This window comes from Mustela lutreola, chromosome 12, assembly GCF_030435805.1.
Source record: "Mustela lutreola isolate mMusLut2 chromosome 12, mMusLut2.pri, whole genome shotgun sequence".
NCBI classification, from domain to species: Eukaryota; Metazoa; Chordata; class Mammalia; order Carnivora; family Mustelidae; genus Mustela; species Mustela lutreola.
In genome coordinates, this window is record NC_081301.1 from 87,513,214 (window position 1) to 87,540,644 (window position 27,431).

Below are 27,431 nucleotides of genomic sequence, written 5' to 3' on the forward strand. Positions count from 1 at the left end.
GCGCAGACCTCTCCCACCTTGAGTTACTGTTTGAGGCGTGATGCTCTTTTCTATCCAACAGAAGAATTTTATTTAAAATAATAGCAAGTTTTAAAGTGTTCTTTTGTGAGTTTTTTTTGACAAAAGTAGTAGGTTTTGAATGTTTACCCTTTTCCAGCATTTGCATTGATATCTTTCAAGTTGATATGGTTTCATATTCTTTATTTTTATTTTTATTTTTATTTTTTTAAAGGTTTTATTTATTTATTTGTCAGAGAGAGAGAGCGAGCGAGAGTGAGCACAGGCAGACAGAGTGGCAGGCAGAGTCAGAGGGAGAAGCAGGCTCCCTGCGGAGAAAGGAGCCCGATGTGGGACTCGATCCCAGGACGCTGGGATCATGACCTGAGCCGAAGGCAGCTGCTTAACCAACTGAGCCACCCAGGCGTCCCTGGTTTCATATTCTTAGTCGTTTCCTGTATTACGTCCTTTAAATCTTTGCCTAAATTCCCTGTGAAGATCTCTAATGGCATGGTATTTATTTATGTATATGATAGCATGAAATATGACAAGTGATATTTGTTTATTTATTTACTTAATGATTTTACTTTTTAGTTAATTAATTATTACTAAGCCGTTCGGGCTGCTACTTTTTACCATCCGGTAAAGAAATATGAGGTAATTCTTTGGAATGCCAGAAGTTAACGCTTTGAAATCTTCATGGAGTGCATTTCCAAACTCAAAGCCAATGAGTTGCGCCCCCTCCCCCCCCATTTTGAATTCTCTGTCTGTGTTTAGGGATTTAACTCAGTCTGTACTTGCTCTTCAAATACATCATAAAATGCTAACATGTTCCTTCCATAGAGTACTGTGTTCTTTACACTAGGAAGATGGCCCTCTTAAAAATGACATGTAATATGAACAGATTATTAGTGTATTGAGTAAAAACACTGGTCTGTCATAAAAAGTTTAAAATGACAGCTCAGACTCCCCTCAAAGTCTTGAAAGCTGGAGGGAACTCTTCATGCCTTCTTCTGTTAAGTGCCTCTTTGTTCTTGGAACCCCAAACTCACACTAATCCAGCGCTGGACATGAATATTCTCTTCCTGTGGTTTTTTTAATAGCATTTTCTGTTCTCTAGCTTCCTTTATTGTAAGAATACAGTATACGGTACATACGACATACAGAATGTGCGGTCATCAACGTTTATGTCCTCCGTAAGGCTTCTGGCCAACAATAAGCTGTTATTAGTTAAGTTTTTGGAGAGTCAAAAGTTATACATGGATTTATGACTGACTGCTTGTTGAGGGGAGGCGGGGATCCGCTCCCCAGTTCAGGGGTCAACTGCCTTGGTCAGTGCCCCTCTGCCTTCAAGGAAGTGATTCAAATTGAATTGAGGAAAAGAAAAATTGAACCTAGGAATTGTACGTTTTAGGGATGCTGCACATCTTTTGTCTATCCCCCATAGTGCTTACCACAGTTCTTTAGTGACCTCGAGAGCTCACAGTTGCTGACTGAATGAGCGAAATGTCAATTCTTCCCACAAATAACTTGAATCTTTAACTAGCAATCACTATATTTTTAGGTAATTGATTCATAATACTCCTCCTAAAGTAAACTCGTAAATGTCAAGTGAAATTCTAAAGCAGTATATTTGTATCTTGTATCTTTAAAAATGATGATAAATGGAAAGAGCAGTTTGCATAAAGTGATTTTTTTAGTTGTAATGTTTTAAATGCTTATTTATTTATTTAAGTAATCTCTACCCCCAACATGGGGCTTGAACTCATGACCCCGAGGTCAGGGGTCTGAGTCAACTGATGTCCCTGGACATCTGAGCCAACCAGATGTCCCTGGTTGTAATTTTAAGATGGTCTCAACAGTGTGTTTACTTCTTAGGAAAAGAATGATTGTATTTGTTGCTTATGCATTTACATGTTTTCCAGTAGAGTGAAGCTTATGGGCTCAAACTATATGAACATAAATATATTTAGTTTTGGGGCACCTGGCTGGCTTAGTTGGTAGAGCAAGCAACTCTTGGTCTCGGGGAGGGGGGGTCATGAGTTCAAGCCTCATGCTGGGTGCAGAGTTTACTTAAAAAATGATAAAAATTTAAAAAAATATACTGAGGTTTACAAAAGAGTTATGGGGAGAACACAGCCACAAATATTTTTCCTTTATTGATAAATTTAATTTATGGCCAACACCATCTGAGTTTTCCATGTTAGGATATCGTTTTGTGAATGTGAAGACACAAATTATTCCCAGTGGGTTGGTGGCTTCATCTAGCCTCTTACTGCCTGTGATTATATTGTGGGTACATCTGGAGACACATCATCTCCCACAAAAGAGCCCTCCAGCCTGGTAAGTAATAACAACCTTTCTCACCCCGAAACAATGAAGTATCAGATGATTGCAGCTTCGAACAAAAGCTTCCCACTCCCTTTCAGAGCAGATTATCGTCATGATTCCCTCCCACCCTGGTGAGCCTGGCACTCAAGAGTATCTAGTTTAGTCCTTTCTTTGTTAATAGGGGATCATAAAGGGGTCTTTGTTACACTCTCTCATTTGGTCCAGGAGGATGTCTCCATGATTTCTTTCTGTTGTTTGGCACATGCGGCAGTTTCTTCAATGTAGGTACCTTGAATCGTGTTCTCTTCCTTTGTCACGAAGCTTAAGCTTCATCTAAATAATTACTTCTGTTCAGAAATCAAACTCCACTCACCAAGTGTTTTGACAGACACACTGACTCTGAGAATGTTCTTTGCCCCGTGTAAAATCGGCATCAATTCCTGATTAGATTCCCTTTCTGTCCTCATTAATTTCCAGGTCGTTTGGGTCCTGGGAAGGCTTATTGATGGCTTTTCTAATGACCACATTTTGTGTTTCATGGATTTGCTGTAGTTTAGAGCAATTTGGGGGTACCCTTGTGACTGGGATCTTATCCATTGTTTTGGCAGAAGATGAGGGGATTAATTACGAGGTACTGAATGAAATCAGGTGACACTGTGATTCTCTAGTTACTACGAAGGGAAGTAACGGAATAGGTTGAACATCGTGTTTCCAAAGCCATGGGACACGTTTAGCCATGGTCCTTGCAAGAATGACATGATAGAAGCATAGCATTTCTTGCTTCCTTGCATTCTTTCTTTGACTTTGCAAAGTAACAGAATAGCGTTGCATTCCAAACTTCCTCTTTCATTCAGAAACTTCCAAGTGCTTACTCTAAAGAATAAAAAGGACTGACCTTGTTTTGTGTGTCAGCTTCTCTTAGACTCATTGGTAGTGAACTTCTGCCTGAAGAATTCTTTTTTTTATATACTTAAAAAAAAAAAAGATTTTATTTATTTATTTGACAGACAGAGACCACAAGTAGGCAGAGAGGCAGGCAGAGAGAGAGAGGAGGAAGCAGGCTTCCCGCCGAGCAGAGAGCCCAGGACGCTGGGATTATGACCTGAGCCGAAGGCAGAAGCTTTAACCCACTGAGCCACCTGCATGAAGAATTCTTGAAAATATTAATATGCTCTTTCAGACTCAGCTTATTCTAGCTACACCCTTGCAAATCAGAAAACTGATTTCTTTGACATTATTGCCTCTTGGTTGTTTTGAAAGACACATTAGTATAAGGTTAAGAGCCTGAACTCTAGCACCCTGGGTTTGAGTCCTGGTTTTCTCCTATACTAGCTAATGAACAATTCTAGGCCTCCGCTTTTCTCATGTGTATGATGGAGACCATGGGAGCTACTGAGATTTGTCATGTTAAAGGTGTTAGATGAGTAATATATGTGAGAGGTTTAAAACAGTGCCTGGCAGTCAGGACTGTGAGTTAGATTTAAAAAAAAATTATTCTAACCATAATATTTGAAAGCCTATTATATATATATATATATTTAAGGATTTTATTCATTTGACAGAGAGCAGGAGAGCATAAGCCAGGGGAGCAGCAGGCAGAGGGAGAGAGAGAAGCAGGTTCCTGCCCAGCAGGGATCCCAATGTGGGACTTGATCCTAGGGCCCTGAGAATATGACCCAAGCCGAAGGCAGATGACCTAACCGACTGAGCCACCCAGGTGTCCCTGAATGCCCGTGCTTTTAAACAAAATGTGAGGACTCAAAGAAATTCTTAAAAACAGTATTCAGTTGCGTGAGTTGGAAGACCTAATTGGCTTTACTTAATGATTCGGGAATCAAGCAGCATCTCATGTTAGCAGAAAGAAAGGGGCTCCAAAGAGCTGTCAACAATGGAAGGCAGAGGAGGCAGAGAAAGAAGTTTCTAGTGAAGAGTGGGTTGTTTCAGGTGCAGTCATCTTCCTTTGGGGGAAGGCGGGGGTCCGTCAGGCTGATGATCTTACTAGGGCCGACCAGGTAATTCCAGACTGGTCGAAGGTTACATTCCTGAGGGAGCCTGAAACCGCCGTTAGGTTGGGTGTCAAGTCTTGTTGTGGTGATGTGGCCTTAGCACATTTTGGGCCTGTTGCCTCTTTTTTTTTTTTTTTTTTTTTTTAAGATTTTATTTATTTATTTGACAGATAGAGATTACAAGTAGGCAGAGAGGCAGGCAGAGAGAGGAGGAAGCAGGCTCTCTGCTAAGCTGATGTGGGGCTTGAGCCCAGGACCCTGGGATCATGACCTGAGCCGAAGACAGAGGCTTTAACCCACTGAGCCACCCAGGCGCCCCATGTTGCCTCTTTTTTAAACCAGAGAATGTAGACTTTCGGTGTCCTGACTAAATGAATTCCTAGTCTGTGGCTAAGGGATAACGCAGGTAGAATTGCTTAAGTTGCTTCACTGAAAGATAAACCTAGTGGGGATATCGAACACCCAAATGGGAAAGCTTGTCTGTGGGAACATATTGGGGCCAACGTGTGATCTTCCTAGCATGTGTGGACTTTAACTTCAGTGTGAGGAGCTTAGAGTCCTGGTACTCTAGAAGTTTGACCTCTTGCTTCCGTGTCTCATCAGGTTTATGTTTAAGATATAAAATCCACGGCCCTTCTGGTACCAGCTGAGCCACAGTCCCTGGGGTGGAGAGCCCAGGAATCGACATTTTTATCAAATAGCACTGGGGACTCACAGGCACGATGAGCACTGAGAACGGTCACCTTAGGAGAGTGGCTGTCAACCAAGGTGCTCATTCAGATCCCTTTGGGGGCATGAAAAAGATGGGGGTGCTTGGGTCCTGACTTTGTTGTTTGGGGTACAGCACGGAGCGGTGATGTTAGTGGATGACTCCGATGTGCAGCCAGGGGCAAGAAGCAGTGACATTAGAGGACAGTTCCTGGTTCTATCCGGTGTGTGAGCTGACCTGGTATTTTCAAAGAGTCGTTGAAGTGGTTACCAGGCGCTGGGGGGAAGGGAGGGGCGGGGAATTCTTGTATCATGGCTACCGACTTCTCTTGGGGCTGGTGGAAATGTCCTGGAGATGGTTGGTGGGGACGGTTGTGCAAAACTGAAGGAACTAAAGGCCACCAGACTGCGCACTTTACAATGGTTGAAGTGATGAGTTTTATGTGACGTGATTTGATCATCATAAAAAACACTTAATAAAGCCATTACTGGGGTGCCTGGGGGGTGTTGGTCCATTGAGCTGCCAACTCTTGGTCTTGGCTCAGGTCATGATCTCAGAGTCCTGGGATCGAGACTCCTTTCAGGCTCTGCACTCAGCAGGCTCTGCCTGAGGAGTCTCTCCCTCTCCCTCCCCCCGCTCGATTGCACACACACTCTCTCAAATAAATAAATCTTTTTTTTTAAAGATCTATTTATTTGACAGAGATCACAAGTAAGCAGAGAGGCGGGGCAGGGGGAAGCAGGCTCCCTACTGAGCAGAGAGCCGGAGGCAGGGCTCAATCCCAGGACACTGGGATCAGGAGCAGAAGGCAGAGGCTTAACCCACTGAGCCACCAAGGCACCCCTCAAATAATTAAATCTTAAAAAAAGAAAGCCATTACAACTCTCACCTGTCTGGACCTTAATTTTTTTTTTTCTTTTCGCAGCGACAGTGTATCATGCATGCCACTGATTCCAGGGGACACTCCCCTGCTTTCCTGCAACCGCAGAATGGAAGCAGCCATCGCTCGTCTGGCTACGTTCCAGGGAAGGTTGTGCCCCTGCGGCCCCCTCCTCCTCCAAAGAGCCAAGCTTCAGCCAAACTGACCTCCATCAGACAGGAAGCCCGGGCCACCTTTGCTTTCTCCACCGAAGAGCAGCAAGCCCAGAGAGAAAGCCGAAAGCAGAAGAGGCACAAAAATACTTTCATTTGCTTTGCTATCACTAGTTTCTCATTTTTTGTTGCACTTGCGGTCATTCTAGGGATCTCCTCGAAATACGCTCCAGATGGTAAGGGTGCACGTATGCACGTCGTGGGCACGCACGTGTACAGAGCACGTGTTCTAGGAGAAGAACGGGGGAGGAAAATGGGAGGATAAAATTAAAAAAAACTCGCGTTATCTTGACTTGGCTCTGGCTAATTCATAGATAGAGAAACGGAGACATAACTTATTAAAGCAATTGTTAAAGGAATCCATTGGAAATGATACAGTTGAAGGATTGCTCTTCCTTTCCATTTTGCTGCTTTGTCCCAGTGCTCAAGACGTTCTTCGAGCATTTTTTTTGTAAAATGTTCATTTTAAGAGTCTTTAGTGAATTCTTGCAGGAGCGCAATTTCATCCTTTGTGGTAGGTATGATTTTCTGACTGCTCGGAATTTTAGCGATAAAAATGACTGAATATAGGGGCACCTGGCTCAGTCCATAGTGTGTGTGACTCTTATGTCCTGGTTGTGAGTTCGAGCCCCATGTTGGGTGTGGAGCCTACTTAAAATAAAAGTTTAAATAAAATCTTAAAAAAAAAAGTTTTTTAAAAATACAGTAAAAAAATTACTAAATGTGGTGACAAAGCTACATTTGATTTTGTAAAAATTTTATTTATTTATTTTTATAGATTATTTGAGAGGGAAAGAACATGAGTGTGAGTAGGGGAAAAGGGCAGAGGGAGAGGGAGAAGCAGACTCTCCACTAACCGGGGAGCCTGATGCAGGACTGGATCCCAGGATCTGGAGTCATGACCTCAGCAGAAGGCAGACCCTTAACTGACTGAGCCACCCAGGTGCCCGATTTTTTTTTGTTTTTTTAATGAGGGAAAGTGCTAAGATATCTCTTCCGTTGCTTGAAATCAGCTGGGGAACAGTTCTAAAAGAGAAGCTTCAAGTATTTTGAGGAAACAATTTATATCTTTGAAGGAAAGATACATTTATCTGTTACATTTTTTGTTACATTTATTACATCTGTTACATTTTGTTACATCTATTATATCTATTATTTGTTACATTTGTTACATCTCATACATTTATCTAAAAGTCACTTATTACTTCATAGTTAAATATCATGTAGGCAGGTTTTCATTTCTTAAATGGCTTTTGCTTTGCAAGTTGGTAATATAGGAATAGTTCGAATGGTTTTGAAGAAATTCATTGTCAGTCAGCCTCAATACGACATCATGGCTAGGGTATCAGGATAGAGTTCCATCCACCGGTCTGAAAATCAGAGGGCTCAGGGCTGTCGAAGGAGAGGCAGACCATAACACCTTGGACTGGGCATCATTTTTGTCTGCATTTTTAGTCTTTTACTCTGTACAATAGATTTTTGTCAAATTAGATGCCTTCTTAAATGGATATAACATCTGAGAAGCATGTTATCATTTATAAGACTTACAAATACTATTTTGTCTAGTTTCCATGGGTGCTTTTGGGGTTTTATAGACTTTAAAGTCTATAAAGTGACTTGTGTCCATGCTTCTAAGGGAATAGACCTGAAGAGAGAGAGATGTTCGTATCAACGTCTTTGTTGACCAGGCCAGTAGAGCACAGGATAATTTTGTCCCATTGCTTTCTGTTGGCTCCTGGCATTGATTTTTCTCTTCCCTTTTCTCCAGCAAAATAACCAAGTTCACTGCTGTTGATTCGTTCTTCCCAAGTCATTTGCAGTAAAGAGATGCCAGATCGGGTGTGGGGGGGGAGATCAGAGCCGAAATCTGTGCCTTTAACTGATGTTTTCTTTTTCCCATCTAAGACAGTGATTCACTGATGTGGTTTCTTTGAGTCAACATTCTTTAGTTTCACATTTGGGCTGTATACATGTAGAACTTCGGTGGAAATATGTGGTGTGCTGACATGGTTGAGGGTCAGCCTCGCTGTGGTTATTGCTGTTATATAATCTTGATAATGAACCCTCAGCTCAACAGTGGGCAGCCGGGAAGGTGGGGGCTCTGGAACTATTTGACGGTGCTCTCTGCAGACCGTGTGTTTTCTCACTAAGTGTGCTTTACAGGAAGGCAGTAGACTGGAGTTTTTGGTAATGTTTCCTAAGGAAGCACACTCTCCTAGGAAAAAATTAAAAGCAAGAGGAATTGGGGCACCCGGGCGGCTCAGTCAATTAAGCGTCTTAACTCTTGATTTCTGCTCAGATCATGATCTCAGAGTTGTGAGATCGAGCCCTGCATGGGGCTCTGTACTGGGCATGGAGCTTGCTTAAGATTGTCTCTCTTCCTCTTTAAAAAACAACAAAGGGTCGCCTGGGTGGCTCAGTGGGTTAAGCCTCTGCCTTCGGCTCAGGTCATGATCCCAGGGTCCTGGGATCGAGCCCTGAATCGGGCTCTCTGTTCCTTGGGGAGCCTGCTTCCCCCTCTCTCTCTGCCTGTCTCTCTGCATACTTGTGATCTGTGTCTGTCAAATAAATAAATAAAATCTTAAAAAAAATTAAAAAAAAATTAAAAAACACAAAAAACACACAAAACAACAACAATAAAACAAAAACCAAGAGAAATTATATAACCATTTGGTAGGCTCTACATGTCAGAATACTGGATTTCCTTCTCAGTAGCTGGGTATAGAGAGCTTGTTACATGGGGCCACATTTGCTTGTGATGTAACATCACGGAGAGTTCCAGCTCCATGTTTATGGGGAGGGAGGGAGGTTGAAGAGAAGTGTAAGTAATCCTTAGTGTTAAGTCAGAACACATTCAAGAGATTTCTTGTTTCTTCAGTGGAAAGAAACATTAAGGATTATTTCTCTTCTAATAGTGATGATCGTTGACTTACCTGAATTAAATATCGGTGATTATGAAACTGCTTTGGGAAAAATTCGATGAGATAATTGCCAAGGACTTCCCCAGGGAGGCGGATTGTTACTGCAGAGGTTACTGTCCCCTCAGAGAAAGCACAAGCAAAGGGCACCAGGAGTGCTTAGAAATGAGATGTTTGCATTAATGCTTATGTAATTCAAAATGAGGAGTCAGAATTTCCTTTACAGAAAAATTAATATCTTTGTGTTGCACTCAGCCTCTCCACTTTTCCTCCTCTGATTTCCCAACATGTACCTTCCACCTTCTTACGATTCCCAAGCACACCCTGCGTGTCCTTACCTTAGCTGAATTTAAATATGGGCGGCACCCACCTTGCCCTTCTAACTGAGCAACCAATGAACTTGGGTAGCGAGGGGCACTTGCATCTCTCACCTTCATGCTCCTCTTCTTTTTTTTTTTTTTTTCTTTTTTTCTTTTTTTGAAGAGGGAACCGGGGAAGGGGCAGAGGGAGAGGGAGAGAGTAAGAGAGAGAGAATCTTAAGCCATGGAACTTGGACAGGGCTCTATCTCAGGGCCCTGAGATTATGACCTGAGCCTAAATCAAGAGTCAGATGTTTAACTTGCTGAGCTACACGGGCACCCCATGCTCCTCTTATTTAAGGACTGTGCATCCTTTGAGGGTCTAGGTCTAATGTCCTGTTAAACCTGCCTCAGGTGCTCCCACCCACTCCTCCTCTCTCTGAGCTCATTTGCACATCACCCAACTACCACATTTTAATTTTCCTACCTGCTGGCTTTTCTCCAAAGCTAAAGTATAAGCTCCGCAGGCTGTGAGTTCCTTCCGTGCTTTATAAATTCTACAGTATCTAGGACAAAGTGAGCAAATGGATCCTCCGTAAATACTTGGGTCATGAATTGTTCCAAACCAGTGTGGTTCCTGCCCTGCCCCCCCCTGCACCCCCGTATATAGCAGCAACTAAAGGTCTCATGCATTTTTTTTTTTTTAAGTCTCATGCATTAAACAGCTGTGGCAATGCAGAATACTTTCATGTTGCCATCATCATCTGTTCAAGGGGCACGTTCTCATTCTAGTAAAGGAACACAACACGTCCAGCAAACCTCATTTCTTAAGGGGGAACTTGAGTATCACTCAACTTGCTGAGTAATCTTGGACTTGGCTTCTCTGATCTGTAGTTTCCTCATGTCTGAAAATGAGAAGTCATGCCTTTGGCCGTTTGCTTCTTGCAGTTTCACGGGGAAAGCGTGCACGTCTGCAGATAGCTGGTATTTATCAGCTATGGTCTGTGGAATGAGGGGGGCTTCTGTCGCCTACTTTATGATTCACTGTGCACAGGAAGGAACCTGGGAAAACCTGACATACCTATTACTTAGTAGTTCCCTTTTTTTTTTTTTAAATTTTTTAAGATTTATTTATTTATTTGACAGAGATCACAAGTAGGCAGAGAGGCAGGCAGAGATAGAGAGAGGGGGAAGCAGGCTCCCTGCTGAGCAGAGAGCCTGATGCGGGGCTTGATCCCAGGACCCTGGGATCATGACCTGAGCCAAAGGCAGAGTCTTTCACCCATTGAGCTGCCCAGGCACCCCATAAGTTTTGTTTTCTAAAACCGCTTCTTAGTGTGGATCCAGAGACAATTCACAGTTTTGCCTCTTGCTGTCAATTTATTTCCAGAGTAGACGATTCAGGGGAACTCCGTGTTTACCTTGTGGAGTCTGACCCGGACTAGATGGTGGCAGCTTGGTTTCATAGAGCAACCTTTTTTATGTGTTGAAGTAAAGGAATAGATGTATCTGCTGGGTGGATTGGGATGGAATTTGCATCCTGCTGGCAGGAACTTACAGTGAGTCCATCACCTGCAGATTGCAGTCAGTGATGGTAGCACTTGGATGTGGCTCAAGAAATTCTTGCATTTTGTTGCACTGATGGATGCTGGTGTTGCATTTTTTTAATAGAGAATTGCCCAGATCAAAATCCACGTCTCAGGAACTGGGATCCAGGACAAGATTCTGCAGAGCACGTTGTTATCAAGGAGGGGGATATGTTCCGTCTGACCTCGGATGCCACCGTGAATTCTGTAGTCATTCAGGATGGAGGTGAGGAATGGTCACTGCCTATGGGGGTGGCAAGGTTGCTCGTTCCTCTGGGGGGGGGGGATTTGATATTCTGTATGTAGAAAGCTATTCTTAGCCTTTAGAATGTGGTGATGGTCTATCTATGGGGCATGAGAAGTTCCTTAGGTAGCACCATAGAATTCAAGAGCTAAAATTCCCTTAAATCATTCAATTCAAGACCTCTGATTGATAGGGAAGGAAACAGTTTCAGAAGGTGCTCTCTCCTAGCTCGATCTTTCTTACAGCTATGGAGCGTGATGAGGGAATTGACATGGGTTAACATATGAAACAATAGTTTGTAGGCTCCTAGATATTTTTCTTTTCTTTCTTTTTTTTTTTTTTAAAGATTTTATTAATTTATTTGACAGACAGAGATCACAAGTAGGCAGAGAGGCAGGCAGAGAGAGAGGAGGAAGCAGGCTCCCTGCTGAGCAGAGAGCCCAATTCAGGGCTCGATCCCAGGACTCTGGGATCACGGCCTGAGCCAAAGGCAGAGGCTTTAACCCGCTGAGCCACCCAGGTGCCCACCCCCCTAGATATTTTTCTTAAAAAAAAAAAAATTATTCTTAAGTGAATGGATTGAAATTCATGCCCCTTGGCATTTATGGCATGTTGAGACATGAACTCTCCATTTCTACCTTTACTATTTTGAAAACAGGCTTAATTTCCTAAGCAACCTCTTAACAGTTTTTTCCCCCAACTTAACTGCAGGAGGGTCTTTTCTTCCCCACCCCCATCAAGGTAAACTCTTTTTCTCTGTATCCCGGAGAGGTGATTCAGGAGTTGGCTGATACTTGTTTTGTTCCTTGCAGGATTGCTTGTATTTGGGGATGATAAGGATGGATCCAGAAATATTACTTTGAGGACTCGTTACATCCTGATCAAGGATGGTGGGGCGCTTCATATTGGAGCAGAAAAATGCCGCTATAAGTCCAAAGCGACCATTGCCTTGTATGGCAAGTCAGATGAAGGTGAAAGTATGCCAATATTTGACAAAAAATTTATTGGTGTGGAAGCTGGTGGGACACTGGAGATACACGGGGCCCAGAAGGTCTCGTGGACATTGTTGGCGAGAACTCTGCCTTCCTCAGGCTTGACCTTTGGGTCCTACGCCTTTGAAAAGGACTTTTCTAGGGGCCTCAACGTGAGGATCATTGACCAGGACACGGCCAAAATTTTGGAAAGTGCCAGGTTTGATACCCACGAATACCACAATGAGAGTAGACGGCTGCAGGAGTTTCTGAGAGTGCAGGATCCAGGCCGGATCGTCGCCATAGCCGTGGGGGATTCCGCTGCCAAGAGCCTCTTACAAGGAACCATACAAATGATCCAGGACCGGCTGGGCAGTAAGCTGATCCAAGGGCTGGGCTACAGGTGGGCAGACCTTTAACCTTCCTCCCCAGAGCCATGTTAGAGCCTGTGTCTGTGTGTCAGGGGCTGCAGAAAGGGACAGAACACACCATAGCCTGACTTCGGGTGGCAGAATGGCCACTCTCGCTTTCAAACACGGGCCTGGGGGTCAGAGGGTGCTGGTTCCAAGACGCTCTTTTCTTGGCATCGGTTGGCCAAGCACTTTGTGAAGCAGAACGGCAGGTTTTGGAAAGTGAAGGACAGCCGTGGGCTGCTGAGAAACAGCCAGGCAGCGCCGAGGCAGTTTACTTCCCTCTTTCGACCTTGGGCAAACCACCTTGGGCAAACCGTCTGAAACGCAGGTTACTTGATTCTGCGAGAAGGTGTAGAAGTTCCCCCAGGAAAGCCGGGGGGCGGGGCACTCTTTGCCTTCTGTGGAGCCCTCTGCCTGCTGATTTGCATCTGCCTGTGGGGTTGGTGCAGGTCCCTGGAGCCTCGGCTGAGGCGGAGGAAGGCAGGGACTGGAGGGCGGGTACCTTCCCGCACACAGTAGGAGTCACTGTGGGCTTACGGGACTTCTGGGCGCTCGGAGTCTAGCGCACCAGGATTTCCCAATCCAGCCCTGAGGCTGGGGGAAGTCGCTGGCTCAACATGTAATTCAGAAAAGAGAAGTTTTAAATCTGCTTACTGTTCTTCTTCGTAAAGCTGGGGAGTGAGTCTGCTGTGACAAGAAAGAGGACTTGAAAACTCACATATGGACAGGCTCTAGTTATTTTTGACTAGGATGGTTGGTGGATCTTGTTGTTAGTTTCCTTCCGTTGGTTGTTGGAATGGAGCGGTAGCTGTGGAAATTCTAGAGAAGGTGAAGCAGACAAAATTAATGAAAAAAAAAAAAAAAAGGTCTCTAATGGTTCTTAAAATGCCTTTTCTTCACTGTGGGGATTTTGAGGAGGTGCTGAGTGCTGGTACCCCTGGGTGCTGAGATGAAAGGGCCCTTGTTTAATCCAGTGGATAAACACACCTCGGTAGACAGGAGTGTGCAGTGAGACCCTCGCTTCTAGGCTGTCATGGGAGTGCAAATAGTGGGAGCCCTCAAATCGACCTGGGGAACCTGTGGAGGCTTCCCAAAGGTGAGAAACCGGGGGGTGGGGGTGGGGAGTCTAGAAGCATGCTCTGTGGGCAGTTGGAGATGGAGAGCTTTCTAGACCGGGAGTAGCAGGTGCCAGACCTTGGAGGTGGGTTCTTAAAAAATTAGGATTAAATGTAAGACAAACACAGAAAACTGCTAAAAATAAGAATGCAGGGTTTTTAAAAAATTTAATTTATTTATTTGACAGATAGAGATCACAAGTAGACAGAGAGGCAGGCAGAGAGATAGAGAAGGAAGCAGGCTCCCTGCTGAGCAGAGAGCCCGATGCGGGACTCGATCCCAGAATCTTGGGATCGTGGCCCGAGTCGAAGGCAGAGGCTTTAACCCACTGAGCCACCCAGGTGCCCCAAGAATGCAGAGTTTAATGACTTATCACAACATGACTCCTGGATAGCCACCATGCAGGTCAAAGCACTGATCATTGCCCATGGCCCAGAGGCCCCCTGGCTGTCCCCTCTGTTTCACTGAACCCTCTCTCGGCTCACCAAAGATAACCACTCACTGGAATTTGTGGAGAACATGAAAGTTTAGGTTTGCCTATTTCTGGACTTCATATAAATGTGAGCAGACAATATACCCCGTTTTGTATCTGGCTTCTTTGTTCAACTCTGTTAACCGAGGGTTACGTATTTTGGTGCGTGTGGTGCTGATTGGTTTTCATTGCTGTTCATTTTCTGTTGTAGGAGTCTACCCCCATGTATTCACTGCTGGGCATTTCTAACAGTTCAGACCTCTGTTGTAAAAAGGGCTTCTCCTTGGGGTGCCTGGGTGGCTCAGTCATTAAGCGTCTGCCTTGGGCTCAGGTCATAACCCCAGGGTCCTGGGATGGAGCCCCACGTCAGGCTCCTTGCTCAGCAGGAAGCCTGCTTCTCACTCCTCGCCACCTCCCTCCCCCTCCGCTTGTGTTCCGTCGTCTCTCGCTGTCGCTTCTCTCTGTCAGATAAATAAATAAAAAGTCCTAAAAAAGTAAATAAAAAGGGTTTCTCCAAATGTTCTTTTATCCATCTTCTAAAACCCATATATCCATAATTCTGTAATTTATAGACCTAGGCGTGGAAACACGATCTTTTCAAAGTTAGATACCTACTTCGTTTCATTATCCAGTAATGCCAGGATGACAGCTTTTGTGTCTTTACTCCATTATTCTTCTGGGTTTGTGTGATCATTAGCTGTGAATATGTTGTTTGACATTTTTGGGTTCCTTTCCTCCTGGTTTCTGAATTCCCTTTCAAATAGTGCTGCTGATTTGACAGAGGAATTTGAGTTGTGATCCTTTGCCAGTGTGCCAGTGTTCCATTGCTTTGACATTATCTCCAATGTACACAAACACACGCCTTTGAAGATACTGTTCTGGTGCCACGAAATTTTCCTCAAGTGGAGGAGGGAAGTAGGAGTGTTTTGGAGATAATGTCAGGAGAATAGAATATTGTTTTAGAGTTGCTGAGGCAGCTTTGGTAAATAAAGGAAGCCTCTGATATTTCTTCTTTCTTCTCACATAGGAGATAATGAATTGAAACATTTGGCATTTGATTCTTTGTACGGTACCAAGGAGTATAAATAGAGCTGTAAAGCATGGTCAGCGGAGAGTAGCTAATCCACGCAGGGGCAGGTGTGGAATTTATAAGGATACAGGCATGCTTTGGTTAACTTTTATCTGTGACTATCCAGCCATCTGTCTGGCATAGATTTCTCTCTCTGTCTCTCTCTCTCTCTCTCTCTCTCACACACACACACACACACACACGCACACACACACACACCCCATCCCTCTAGAGTAGGAAACTGACATTTTTCTTTCCGGATTTTAAACCAGGAATATTAAGGCAGACACACACACACACACACGCACAAGCACACACCGCGTTCCCCTCCTCCACACCCCATCCCTCTAGAGTAGGAAATTGACATTTTTCCTTCCGGGGTTTAAACCAGGAATCTTAAGGCAGATTTTTTTTTTTTTTTGGCTTTTTGTCTTTGTTCTTTTTTTATTTTGGCCACAAGTTTGAGCAAGTTCCTGGGATGTTTATTTACAAAAGTGAAATGAAATTAAAGGGCATTTTCAAATACAGTTGCTGTCAACGAATAGATATATGGCATGTAAAATTTTAAATCTCTCAGATAGTGTTTACACAATTTTGATTTAAGATTATTAAGAAACCAGTAACCCAGTGGTTTTCAGTTATGCACTCCTGAGATTTTTAAAAAATCGCATGCCCAAGGCCCCCTAGAGATTTTTACAGAAGAATCTGATGGGTAGGACCCCCAGGTGTTTGATGCGCAATCGCGTCTGATCACTACTGCTCTAACCTCTGACCTGGAACTCAGGGGTTCTCAGTGTGGTCCGCAGACCAGTAACATCAGCATCACAGGGGGGCACGGGGAGGGGCTTGTTAGCAATGTGCCTGCTTTGTCCCCACCTCCGGCAGTTAGCGGGCGGGGCCTGGGAATCTGATCTGACAAGCCCTCCAGGTGTTCTGATGCACACTCAAGTGTGAGAACCACTCTCTGACTCAGTGGTTCTCAACTGTGACTGCACATTCACATCGTCTGGGGAACTTTGAAAACCTACCAATGCCATGCCCCACCTGCAGAGAGGATGATGGCATCAGTCCGGGCTGGGTCTGAGTGTGGGTGGCTTCCTCAAGCTCGTTCTATTAGGTCATTCTATCACGCAGCCAGAGTTCAAAAGAGAGTAGGTAGTACTCACTTTATTTTTATTTATTTTTCTTTTCTCATTATTTTTAAAAATTTTTTAAGGATTTTATTTGACAGATTATTTATTTGACAGAGATTACAAGGAGGCAGAGAGGCAGGCAGAGAGAGGAGGAAGCAGGCTCCCTGCTGAGCAGAGAGCCCGATGCACGACTCGATCCCAGGATCCTGGGATCATGACCTGAGCCGAAGGCAGAGGCTTTAATCCACTGAGCCACTCAGGTGCCCTCTTTTCTCTTTAAAGTTTTTGTTTAGATTTCCAGTTAGTTAATATACAATGTAGTATTAGTTTCAGATGTACAATATAGAGATCGAACACCTGCATGCAGTACCCAGTGCTCATCACGACAGGTGCATTCCTTAATCCCTATCATATGTTTCAGCCATTCCCCTCGATGCCCCCCCCCCCCCAAGCCCACCTCCCCTCTGGTAGTTAAGAGTCCCTATTGTTCACTGTAGTTAAGAGTCTCTTCTGGTTTGCTTCCCTCTTTTTTTTAATGACTAATATTCCTGTGTCTGTGTGTCTGTGTGTCTCTGTATACACATCACCTCTTCTTTATCCATTCATCAGTCAGTGGATTCTGGGCTCTTTCCATATTTGACTATCGTAGATAACTGCTGCTATAAATATCAGGGTGCGTGCCGTACTCATTTTAAAAGAAGGGAAATAATTGGGTTTGTGGCCAGAATGACAGATGAATAATAGGGGTGTGTATTGGGGAAGGAAGACAGTGATTCATTTTAGTCCCAGCCTTCGGTGTTCTACCTGTTACAAGGCCAAACAAGGATTTTTTTTAAAAAACCTAGATACATTTCCTTCTGTGATGTCTGTTACTTCAGTCAAGATTTGGACTTGCAGCCACATGTTAAAAGAGATAGAGAGTTTGATAAAAATGAAAGTTAAGAGCTACGCAGCACCCGACATAACATCTGTGTCAAGGATCTGGGTTGGGACCCTGACAAATAAGGCACATGCTCTTTTCCCCTCCAGGCAAGCGTGGGCTTTGGTTGGGGTCATTGATGGAGGAAGTACTTCTTGCAACGAGTCCGTGAGAATCTATGAAAACCATAGTAGTGGAGGCAAGGCTCTTGCCCAAAGAGAATTTTATACCGTGGATGGTCAGAAGTTCGCCGTGACAGCTTACAGTGAGTGGATTGAAGGTAAGCAAGAATGGTTTAGACTCTTCTAAGACATTGGTGAGTATTGTGAAAGACTGGTTTCTTTAGGTGGAATTGTATCCAAGGGACAGTCTGATTAGGTTTCCCAACTGGTTGAAGATGAAACCTATGGTTTCCCACTATAGTCCATCCTTTTGACTCAAAAGAGTTCTTGCTGGGTTGGAGAATGCTCTGTTGAAGCCTGGTCCCTCCCAGCTGGCTTTGTTCTTGATTCTGGAGTCATAAAGTGTGGTTAACTATTAGAGACGGATTTGATACCACTGGAACCAGTCTAGATGTGATAGGGTGAGCTGCCTTCGGTTATGACCTGAGACGGTGAATATGCTTTTGTACTTTGAATCTTTTCTGTATGCAGACATGTAGCAAATCGTACCTTTGCACACATGCTATATAAAGAACACTCATTTTCTTGGCTATTTTTCCTTGATCCATTATAAGATCCTTGATCTTCTAAACGAGTTGGAAGACACAGGAACATACAAAGTAAAAATTAAGTTCTAACCCTATCATTAAGAGAGAATTGTTTTTGTGCAAATAATCTAGTTATTTTTCTCTTATGTATGTTTTCCTCCACTCATGTCCATTTTGTTTTAACCTGTTTACTTGCTTGAAATGACATTTTATACAGTTACCTTAGGTCTTTAACATTTTCTTCTGCATAATTTTTATTCTCATTCACCTTTCAGAAGAACCATAATTAGTTCAAATAATGCCTGGCACTGGGTGTTCAGGGCACCTCTGACTTGTTTCTTTAAGGATGTTTCCTCTCCTGCTTTGCTGCCAGGTTTCTTGGTTCAAGTTATGGATTAGCAGGCTCCTGTCTGTGCTTGCCCACTACCTTTCTTTTGCAAGCAAAAATTATCCCCAAATTATTGTGAAACGAGTAATCGAGAGGTGCCTTGTTATCCAGAAAGGTTGATTTTAGGGCTTATACCTCAGTTTTCAGCAGCAGGGAGCCAGTGTGCTTACTAAGATGGATTTCTGGAGACAGAGAGCCCCCCTCTTTCACTTCCTATGTGATGGTGGGCACGTGACTTGAACTTCCTAGCTCTCAGTTTCCTCATCTGAAAAATGGGCACAGTCAGAGAAACGGCCACATAGGGCTGCTGTGGGTGTCTGAGGGGAAGAATATGAAGTTTTTCATACATGTGCCTAGGAAGCACTTGGTGTTAGCTATTTTTTTAAAGTAGTTCTTTTTTTTTTTTTTTTTTTTAAGATTTTTATTTATTTGACAGACAGACCACAAGCAGGCAGAGAGAGAGGAGGAAGCAGGCTCCCTGCGGAGCAGAGAGCCCGATGCGAGGCTCGATCCCAAGACCCTGGGATCATGACCTGAGCCGAAGGCAGAGGCTTTAACCACTGAGCCACCCAGGCGCCCCTGGTGTTAGCTATTTTAATGAGGATCCAAACATGACTTGGGTTGTAATTGTGCATTTTGTACCCTTGTAATTATGAGACTGACGCGTTCCTACTGCGTTAACAAGGCACCTGTACCCTTGTAATTAAACAGAGAAAGTCTTTTGCTTTAAAATAAGCAGGTAAATAGAGTTCCCTGTATGTAATAGAGACTTTCACATGTTCCTTCTAAACAGCCTTCTGGGTTTGGGCCAAGGAGATGGTACCTACTACGGTCAAGGAAGCTCAGCTTTTTGCCTCCAAAACCACTGCTTTCTACCCCGTCATGGTTGCCCCTGGCAAAAAGCGGATGGAAATACTTCTTAGCAAGAATTTGGTCCTGCATGAAGAGCTTAGTGGAAGGGCTTCCAGTAAGAGTTCATGCAGAGGATAATTACTGACAAACCTCAAATCAACATTTCCTCTGTGGAAAATTTTGTTTTTATTTCCACATTAGCAGTGACTACTCATTTCTGGAAGAGGGTCCGTTTAGCTGTCGTAGGATATTGGGTCCCGTTTTCTCAATGACTCTTCTTTTCTGGAAGAGGTAGAAAAATCTCTCCAGGAAGCAAGGGAGGGGGTGAGCTTATTTCCTTTCATATTTCCAATTCACTAGTGTTAATGGGAGGAAATCTTAGGCAGGATTTTCTTCTGATGCTACGAAAAAGTGAGGCAGTAGTGAATAACACAGATCTTCCCAATCTAACCTTATGACTTCTTTAAACAGCAACAAATCCTCATGGTCTTTGAAGTTGAACCTGATGTATCGAGCAACCCTCTTCTTTAAAAAGCAGTTAAAAAAAAAATTATATGAAAAAAATTGTTTCTTATTTATTTATTTATTTATTTATAAAGCTTTTACCCATTCATTTGACAGATAGAGACACCGCAGCGGAGGGAACACAAGCAGAGGGAGTGGGAGAAGCTGGCTTCCCGCTGAGCGGGGAGCCCAGAGCAGGGCTGGAGCCCGATGTAGGACTGGAGCCTGATGCAGGGCCCAATCCCAGGACCTTGGAATAATGACTTGAGCTGAAGGCAGACACTTAATGACTGAGCCATCAGGCATATAACTAAGTGGGGTGCCTGGTGGCTCAGTAATTAAGTATATATATACTTAATTATTATATATATATATAATTTGTGTGTGTGTGTGAAATCTGAAAATTTGGGCAGCGATTATCCTTGCTCCTGAGGTTCTTGCTCATCTTTGTGCTTATCCTGCCCATTCTGATTCTTGGGCAGGCAAAATAATAAAGAAGTTAGAAGACTGGGCTCTGGAGTTCAGTTAGCATTTAGCTTTGGGGTCTACATTTTCCAGCTGTTCTTCAAACTCTCTGACTTCTGGTTTCTTCATCCCTAGTGTTCGTAGCAGTTTCTTTCTTTCTCTCCCTGTTGTTGTTTTTAATTTTTTTTTAAAGTCTTTTTTTTTTTTTTTTAAAGATTTTATTTATTTATTTGTCAGGGATAGAGGGAGAGTGAGCACAGGCAGACAGAGAGGCAGGCAGAGGAAGAGGGAGAAGCAGACTCCCCGCTGAGCAAGGAGCCCAATGAGGGACTTGGTCCCAGGACCCTGGGATCATGACCTGAGCTGAAGGCAGACACTTAACCGACCACCCAGGCACCCTGGAAAGTTAATTTATTATGCATGTAAAGTCCCAGCAACTATTAGCTGTTGTCATTGGAGTCATTACTGTTAATATTATTATTTAGACCAAATCCCATCATAGGCTTTAGTATCTGGATAAAAGAAATACATAAACAAGAAAGCTACTTTGCCTTTTTTTTTTAGTACTTTTCTTTTGGTCCTTTGTGTAAACAAACACCCGGTAGGTTGACATCTCAAGGAATAGAATCCGTGACTTGCTCAGGTTTTCTCAGGAGAGTGGGCTCAGGACTGTCAAGGTGTCTGTAGTATTCCTTGTGCCTTGCCCGAATTTCCCTCTTTCTGAGTTCCCTAACTTGAGTCAGTGTGTTTCTTCACTCCTGCCATGGACCCTTAGGGTCGGTGTCTTAAAGTCACCCCAGAAGAGTGTGCCGGTTAATTGGAAGGATGGTTGTAAGCACAGATACAAGGAAACAGACAGCTTTGAGATGCGGTGCTTTCCTTTCTCCATGACGTTATGACGTGGCTTGTATCTGTTGCGTATACATTTGCATTAAGTCAGCCTTTGGTTTGTGACAGATTCTATCACGGGTATTTTAGAAGCAGGAAATGCTGGTACACTTGGTTGCATGTGAAAGAGTAAGTGAAGGAAATGGATCAACTTTTCAGTTTTGGCCAGCTAATGGGGAACCGACTTCGAGTTTCGAAAGGATGCATTGGGAGAGATCAGAGATTAGTCCCTGGGTCACATGGACGGCAGAGTTGACATTATTACAGGGAAGGAGTGGAGTTGGACAGGGACACTATCTTGCGGCCTCTGGGTGACACTGTAGATCCTAGTGGGAATGCTGGTCTCTTCAGTGGACATCTGTGAGTTTGCACGATGAAACAGAGGAACAGATACACAGGTGGACGTACTCTGCTGCCTTCATGAATGTACCCTCCAAGGAAGTGGCTATTCTCCCCTTGGACAGGTGTGAATAACACCAAAAGGAACAGTAGAATGAGAATACTGGAGAAGGAGGTTGCTTCCAGCAAGGATGTCGGGGAATTCCTTAAAGATGTGCCTGATCTTGGGGCACGTGGCTGGCCCAGTTGGTAGAGCATGTGGCTCTTGATCCTAGGGTTGTGAGTTCAAACTCTACCTTTATAAGATGGGGTAGTATCTTGGTTGGTGTATTAAGAGTGGAAGGACATTGTAGCTAAGGAACAAAGCATGAACAAAGGCCCAGGGACGAGAGATTGCCTAAGCAAATTTGTACTCTTAAGATAATGTATGTTCTCTCTCTCATCCTGTGTCTGGATCACATTGAAACACTGAGTATTGGGGTGCCTGGGTAGCTCAGTGGATTAAGCCTCTGCCTTCGGCTCAGGTCATGATCTCAGGTTCCTGGAATCAAGCCCTGCATCAGGCTCTCTGCTCAGCAGGGAGCCTGCTTCCCCCTCTCTCCTTGCCTCTCTGCCTACTTGTGGTCTCTGTCTGTCAAATAAATAAATAAAATCTTAAAAAAAAAAAAAAGGAAACACTGAGTATTTACTACAGACGTATTCCGTGTTTGGCAGTGTCTCCTTATGTGTGATATGTTCTTACTACCTTTTAGGACTGCTAGGAAGCCTTATTAGATAGTTTTAGCACTGAGTGCAAGTACAGAGAGAGATTTGGGGATCAAAAAGAATAGTTGGACAATTCCTGTCCCGTTGTGGTTCGGGGAACAGGGAGTGCTCTACCCTGGAGGTCAGGCTGTCCATTTCCATCTTCTCAGTGTCTGCAGAACGACAGGCACACGGTCAGCGCTGGTAAAAATGTACTGACTCGTGTCTAACTCAGCTTTTGATTTGTGAGTCAATGAGGAGGCGGAAATGCCTACTAACACATCATTTTCTTTCCTACTTTTCGGTTTAGGTGTTTCTCTTTCAGGTTTCCGGGTGGAGGTTGTGGATGGAGTGAAGCTTCACCTGCTGGACGACGTTAGTAGTTGGAAACCTGGAGACCAGATCGTGGTTGCAAGCACAGACTATTCTATGTACCAGGCAGAGGAGTTCACTCTCCTCCCCTGCCCTGAGTGCAACCGCTTCCAGGTCAAAGTCAAAGGTACTGGACTGCTCAGAATGTTTCTTGGCATTTGATTCCTGTAGCATCCCCCTTCCCGCCACCCCAGCCCAAAGCCAGGGCCCTCCTCATCGCCGTCACCACCACCACCATTGTCATCTGGATATTAAAGATCTTAGCGGTGGGGTGCTTTGAACACCAGATCCCAGAGGATGTTAGCTAAGAGTATTTAGGGAGCAATAGTGTTGTTGTTAATGATGTGTAGCAGGCAAATCAGGGTCTTTTGTACTGATCTTTGTTTAAAACAAACAAACAAAAAAAGATGCAGCTACACGGATTGATCTCCCCCCAAGATCCTATCCAATGTCTTTTCATTTTTTTTTTTTAAGATTTTATTTATTTGACAGAGAGAGATCACAAGTAGGCAGAGGCAGGCAGAGAGAGAGGAAGGGAAGCAGGCTCCCTGCTGAGCAGAGAGCCTGATGTGGAGCTTGATCCCAGGACCCTGGGATCATGACCTGAGCTGAAAGCAGAGGCTTTAACCCACTGAGCCACTCAGGCGCCCCTCTTTTCATTTTTTGCTATCAAATAATAATCCAATTATCAACGGATTCATACTTAAATAGAAGTCTTTTTTCTTCTTAAATAAAAAAAAAATCTCATTCTTTTTGAGCACCTACTTCCTTGGCAAAAAAGCCAGATCTAATATTTAAAATAGAACTGGAAAGGCATTTTCATAGACTATATTTTTTTATCATAAGCTTGAGTTCTTTGAAGGAAAGCAATATGCAGTGAGACCCGTACTGTAAGCTGTGTTTAGGAAAAACAGCTGACTTCTACCAGGTACTTAGCCTGAGACTGTAATAGGCAAAGCTCGTTTATGTGTTGCTTCACTTGTGGATGTTACTACATTGTCTCCCTTCCTTCTGTACTCAAGATTATATATACATTCATGGTATAAAACCAAAGAGTTTATGGTAACTAATTAATGAGCACACAGGTATGGGTAATTTAGAGCGCTAAGTAGTTCAAGGCAAAGTGTTTTTGCTTAAAAAAAAAAAAAATAGGACAACTGGTTCCCTTGGCACTTTCTGTGCTTTATTCCATGTTGTACTTTTCCTTCTTGATGATATAGAGTGTAAGCAGAAAACAAAACCCCCCAAAAAACCATTACTATCTGGCATTAATTTTGTTTGGAAATTCCCACTCTTGTTAACAAGTCTATCTGATAATGAATCTCCCATGATCTCAGCTGCTTGATTTATTTGTGTTTTTCCTTCCCGACTTTATGTGATAAAAACGTCAGAGAAAAGCTCATTATGAAAGTGTTTCTAGACTTCCAGAAAGGTGGAAATTTAGAAGAAGGCGTGCTCATATTAAAATAAGAAGTAGGAAAGACGGCCATGTTTGTAATGCTAATGTTTCCGTGCATGTTACTTTAGATTTGAAGTGAAAGCAAAAATAACTCAATACTCCGTTATCAATATCTGCAAAACCATTCCTTTTTCTGGATTTGCTGTGCATTTGGTTCTTCATGTGCCCTCAGGGGATTAGAACAAGAGCGTTTGGAAGGAAACTGAGAGAGCAAGATAGAGAGAGAAAGAGAGGGAAGGTACTTAGGTACATTCCAGAATGTTGGTGCCATTCAGGAGAGGATTAAGCCCCCTGTCTGTGTTTGGTTTTGAGATTGAGTAAATGGCTAGAGGAAATAATCTTTTAAGTTAATAATAAATAGTCTTTTAAATTAATAATAAATAATCTTAAAGAAATAATCTTAATTAAATAGTAATAATGATTATAATTGTAAAATAATCTTAATTAAATAATATTAATTAATAATAAATAATCCTTAAAATTGCTTCCTTAGATTCTGTGATGCTGAGCTATTCAGGAATGGTAGGACACTATCCATTTGGGTAATGTCTTGGAGTTGCACAATAAAGAGGACTATCTTTTCGATATGTTTCATGTGTTCTTTGCTAAAAATATTTTTTGTCTCTTGCCCATGTGAACCAGAAGCCCCTCAGTTCCTGCACATGGGTGAGATCACCGATGGTGTAGACATGAGAGCGGAGGTTGGAATTCTCACGCGGAACGTTGTCATCCGAGGAGAAATGGAGGACTCATGCTACGCTGGGAACCAGTGCCAGTTCTTTGACTATGACACATATGGGGGGCATGTCATGGTAGGCAAAAAGATTTAATGAGTTCCTTGGTTGTTAAATACTTTCAAGGTGTTTTTAAAGATTTTTAAAAATTTATATGTTTATGAGAGAGGGGGGGGCGGATGGGAGGGAGAATGAGCAGGGCGGGGAGGAGCAGAGGGAGAGGGAGAAGCAGGCTCCCCGATGAACAGGGAGCCCGATGTGGGGCTGGATCCCTGGACCTCCAGGATCATGACCTGAGCCAAATGCAGATGCTTAATCCACTGAGCCACCCAGGAGCTCCCAAATTTGCGGTGGGATCTGTATGGATATGAAAAAGAAATCCCATTTTATTTTTCTACTCAGGAGCAATGAAGAGATTTTGCATAATTAAAATAGAAAATTCTGGGCGCCTGGGTGGCTCAGTGGGTTAAGCCGCTGCCTTCGGCTCGGATCATGATCTCAGGGTCCTGGGATCGAGGCCCGCATCGGGCTCTCTGCTCAGCGGGGAGCCTGCTTCCCTCTCTCTCTCTCTGCCTGCCTCTCTGTCTACTTGTGATCTCTCTCTGTCGAGTAAATAAATAAAATCTTTAAAAAAAAAAAAATAAAAATAAAATAGAAAATTCTATCTTCATTTAGTTGATCTCGACCTGTAGTTAAACCATTTTGTCTCTTGCATGCAGTCTCTGAAAGGATCAAATGATTCTTCTTAGAACTTGATATGAAAGGGGAAGCAGTAGTGATATATACATACAAAATATCTTTCTGTAAGAATATTTTTTGTACGCAGATTTTTATTCTATAAAAGTATTGAGCACTTACTGTGTGGTAAGCCTTGCACTGCATACTATCTGCTGTGACTTCTGGGCTGCATTTTGGGCTGCCTGTGTTTTCAAAACAGTTTTTGTGCACCGAGTAGGTTATGGTTGTTAACATTTCTGTTACACTGTTTACTGAAATTGTGGTCGGTGTTATTCCTTTGTTGTTACTAGTATGAATAAAAATCCGGTGTTTAAAAATAGAATGCTGAAATTGTGGATCACAGAGAAATATTTAAAAAGAACTGAAGTAAATAATATTATGTGGGAAGATTAACAAATAACTATTTATCAAACTGTGATGGTATTTACAGAAATGAAAGAACGAGATAAGACTGGAGATGACCAAAATATTTGAACAAATCAAAACACATTACGTATATAGAAATCATTTCTGTAGCTTTCCTGGTTGCATTTCCTTTTATTCCTAAGTAGAGGCTATTTTTATGGCTCTTTAAAGTATTCACTTGTGTTAAGAAGCTGGCTGGCTTCTGGCTGGCTGGCTCAGTCAGTAGAGCATGTGACTCTTGTTCTCAGGGTCATGAGTTTGAGTCCCACATTGGGCATAGGGATTACTTAGAAGAAGAAGAAAAAAAAAAAAAGAAGCAAAAAAGAAGCATTTGCTAAATTAGGAACTGGAGATACAGGAAAGCAGGGTGCCAAAGGGAGGGGGGGAGTATCTATATCTATATCTATATATTTTTAATAGATTTTATTTATTTATTTGAAAAGAGAGAGAGAGAGAGGTCACAAGCAGGCTGAGAGGCAGGCGGAGAGAGGAGAAGGGAAGCAGGCTCCCTGCTGAGCAGAGAGCTCGACATGGGTCCCAGTCCCAGGACCCTGAGATCATGACCTGAGCTGAAGGCAGAGGCTTAACCCACTGAGCCATCCAGGTGCCCCCCAAAATATTTTAATACACATTCACCTTTAGACATTTTCTAGTAGAGCCGTATTTTTTTTTTGCTTCTCGAAGATTCCAAAGTGCATCGCTTTGATTTCGGTTATCTTGTCTTACAGATAAGAAAGAATTTCACATCCGTCCATCTTTCTTACGTGGAATTGAAACACATGGGTCAGCAGCAGCTGGGGCGGTATCCTGTTCACTTCCACCTGTGTGGCGATGTGGATTACAAGGGCGGGTACAGACACGCGACCTTTGTGGACGGCTTATCTATTCACCACAGCTTCTCCCGGTGCATCACTGTGCACGGGACAAATGGTCTGCTGGTACGTAGCGCGCACGACACTGACGCACAGTAACTCTCCTTCTCTCTCGCAGCCTCTCCCTCTGATTAAGTTCGCTCTTGTAGCGCCTGCGTTCCTCTGTCCTCCTCGCACTGAGAATTCTGGTGTTTTCCTCTATCAGGAGATCAGTAACAGCGCGCATTTGGCTTTGCCTCTCCAGTTAAGATGAAAACTTCTCTTTGCATCTGTAGCAAGTGCGCTACGTAGATGTCACTTGTCACTCATCACAGTGTCACTTGTCCCTTAACCCTCAGTTGATCATGTTGTCGATGACATTGCACACTTGTGTTTCTACAGATTAAAGACACAATCGGATTTGACACGCTGGGTCATTGTTTCTTTTTGGAAGACGGTGTGGAACAGAGAAATACTTTGTTCCACAATCTGGGCCTCCTCACCAAACCCGGCACCCTCCTCCCCACCGATAGGAATAATTCCATGTGTACCACCATGCGAGACAAAGTGTTTGGAAATTACGTGCCTGTGCCCGCCACAGACTGCATGTGAGTGACAGGAGGAGAGAGAGAGACTCGTGTATGATGCTCAAGGCCTTTAACTTTGGGGGGGAAGATGTTTTGGGGGAAGTTTTCTAGTAGGCAGGAT

The 27,431-nt window shown here is 43.4% G+C and overlaps 1 protein-coding gene across 2 annotated transcripts in view; it reads left to right on the forward strand.

Annotated features, from left to right (window-relative positions):
- Nucleotides 1–27,431, forward strand: part of CEMIP2 (cell migration inducing hyaluronidase 2) — a 90,370-nt gene that overhangs the window by 14,089 nt on the left and 48,850 nt on the right. For both annotated transcript variants that reach the window (XM_059143196.1, XM_059143197.1), the window contains exons 2-9: nt 5,969–6,311; nt 11,024–11,164; nt 11,995–12,556; nt 17,386–17,555; nt 22,475–22,663; nt 24,638–24,807; nt 26,601–26,810; nt 27,126–27,331. In XM_059143196.1, coding sequence (XP_058999179.1) covers nt 5,981–6,311; nt 11,024–11,164; nt 11,995–12,556; nt 17,386–17,555; nt 22,475–22,663; nt 24,638–24,807; nt 26,601–26,810; nt 27,126–27,331 — 1,979 coding nt within the window. In that variant the 5' untranslated portion in view covers nt 5,969–5,980. The remainder of the gene's footprint in view (nt 1–5,968; nt 6,312–11,023; nt 11,165–11,994; nt 12,557–17,385; nt 17,556–22,474; nt 22,664–24,637; nt 24,808–26,600; nt 26,811–27,125; nt 27,332–27,431) is intronic.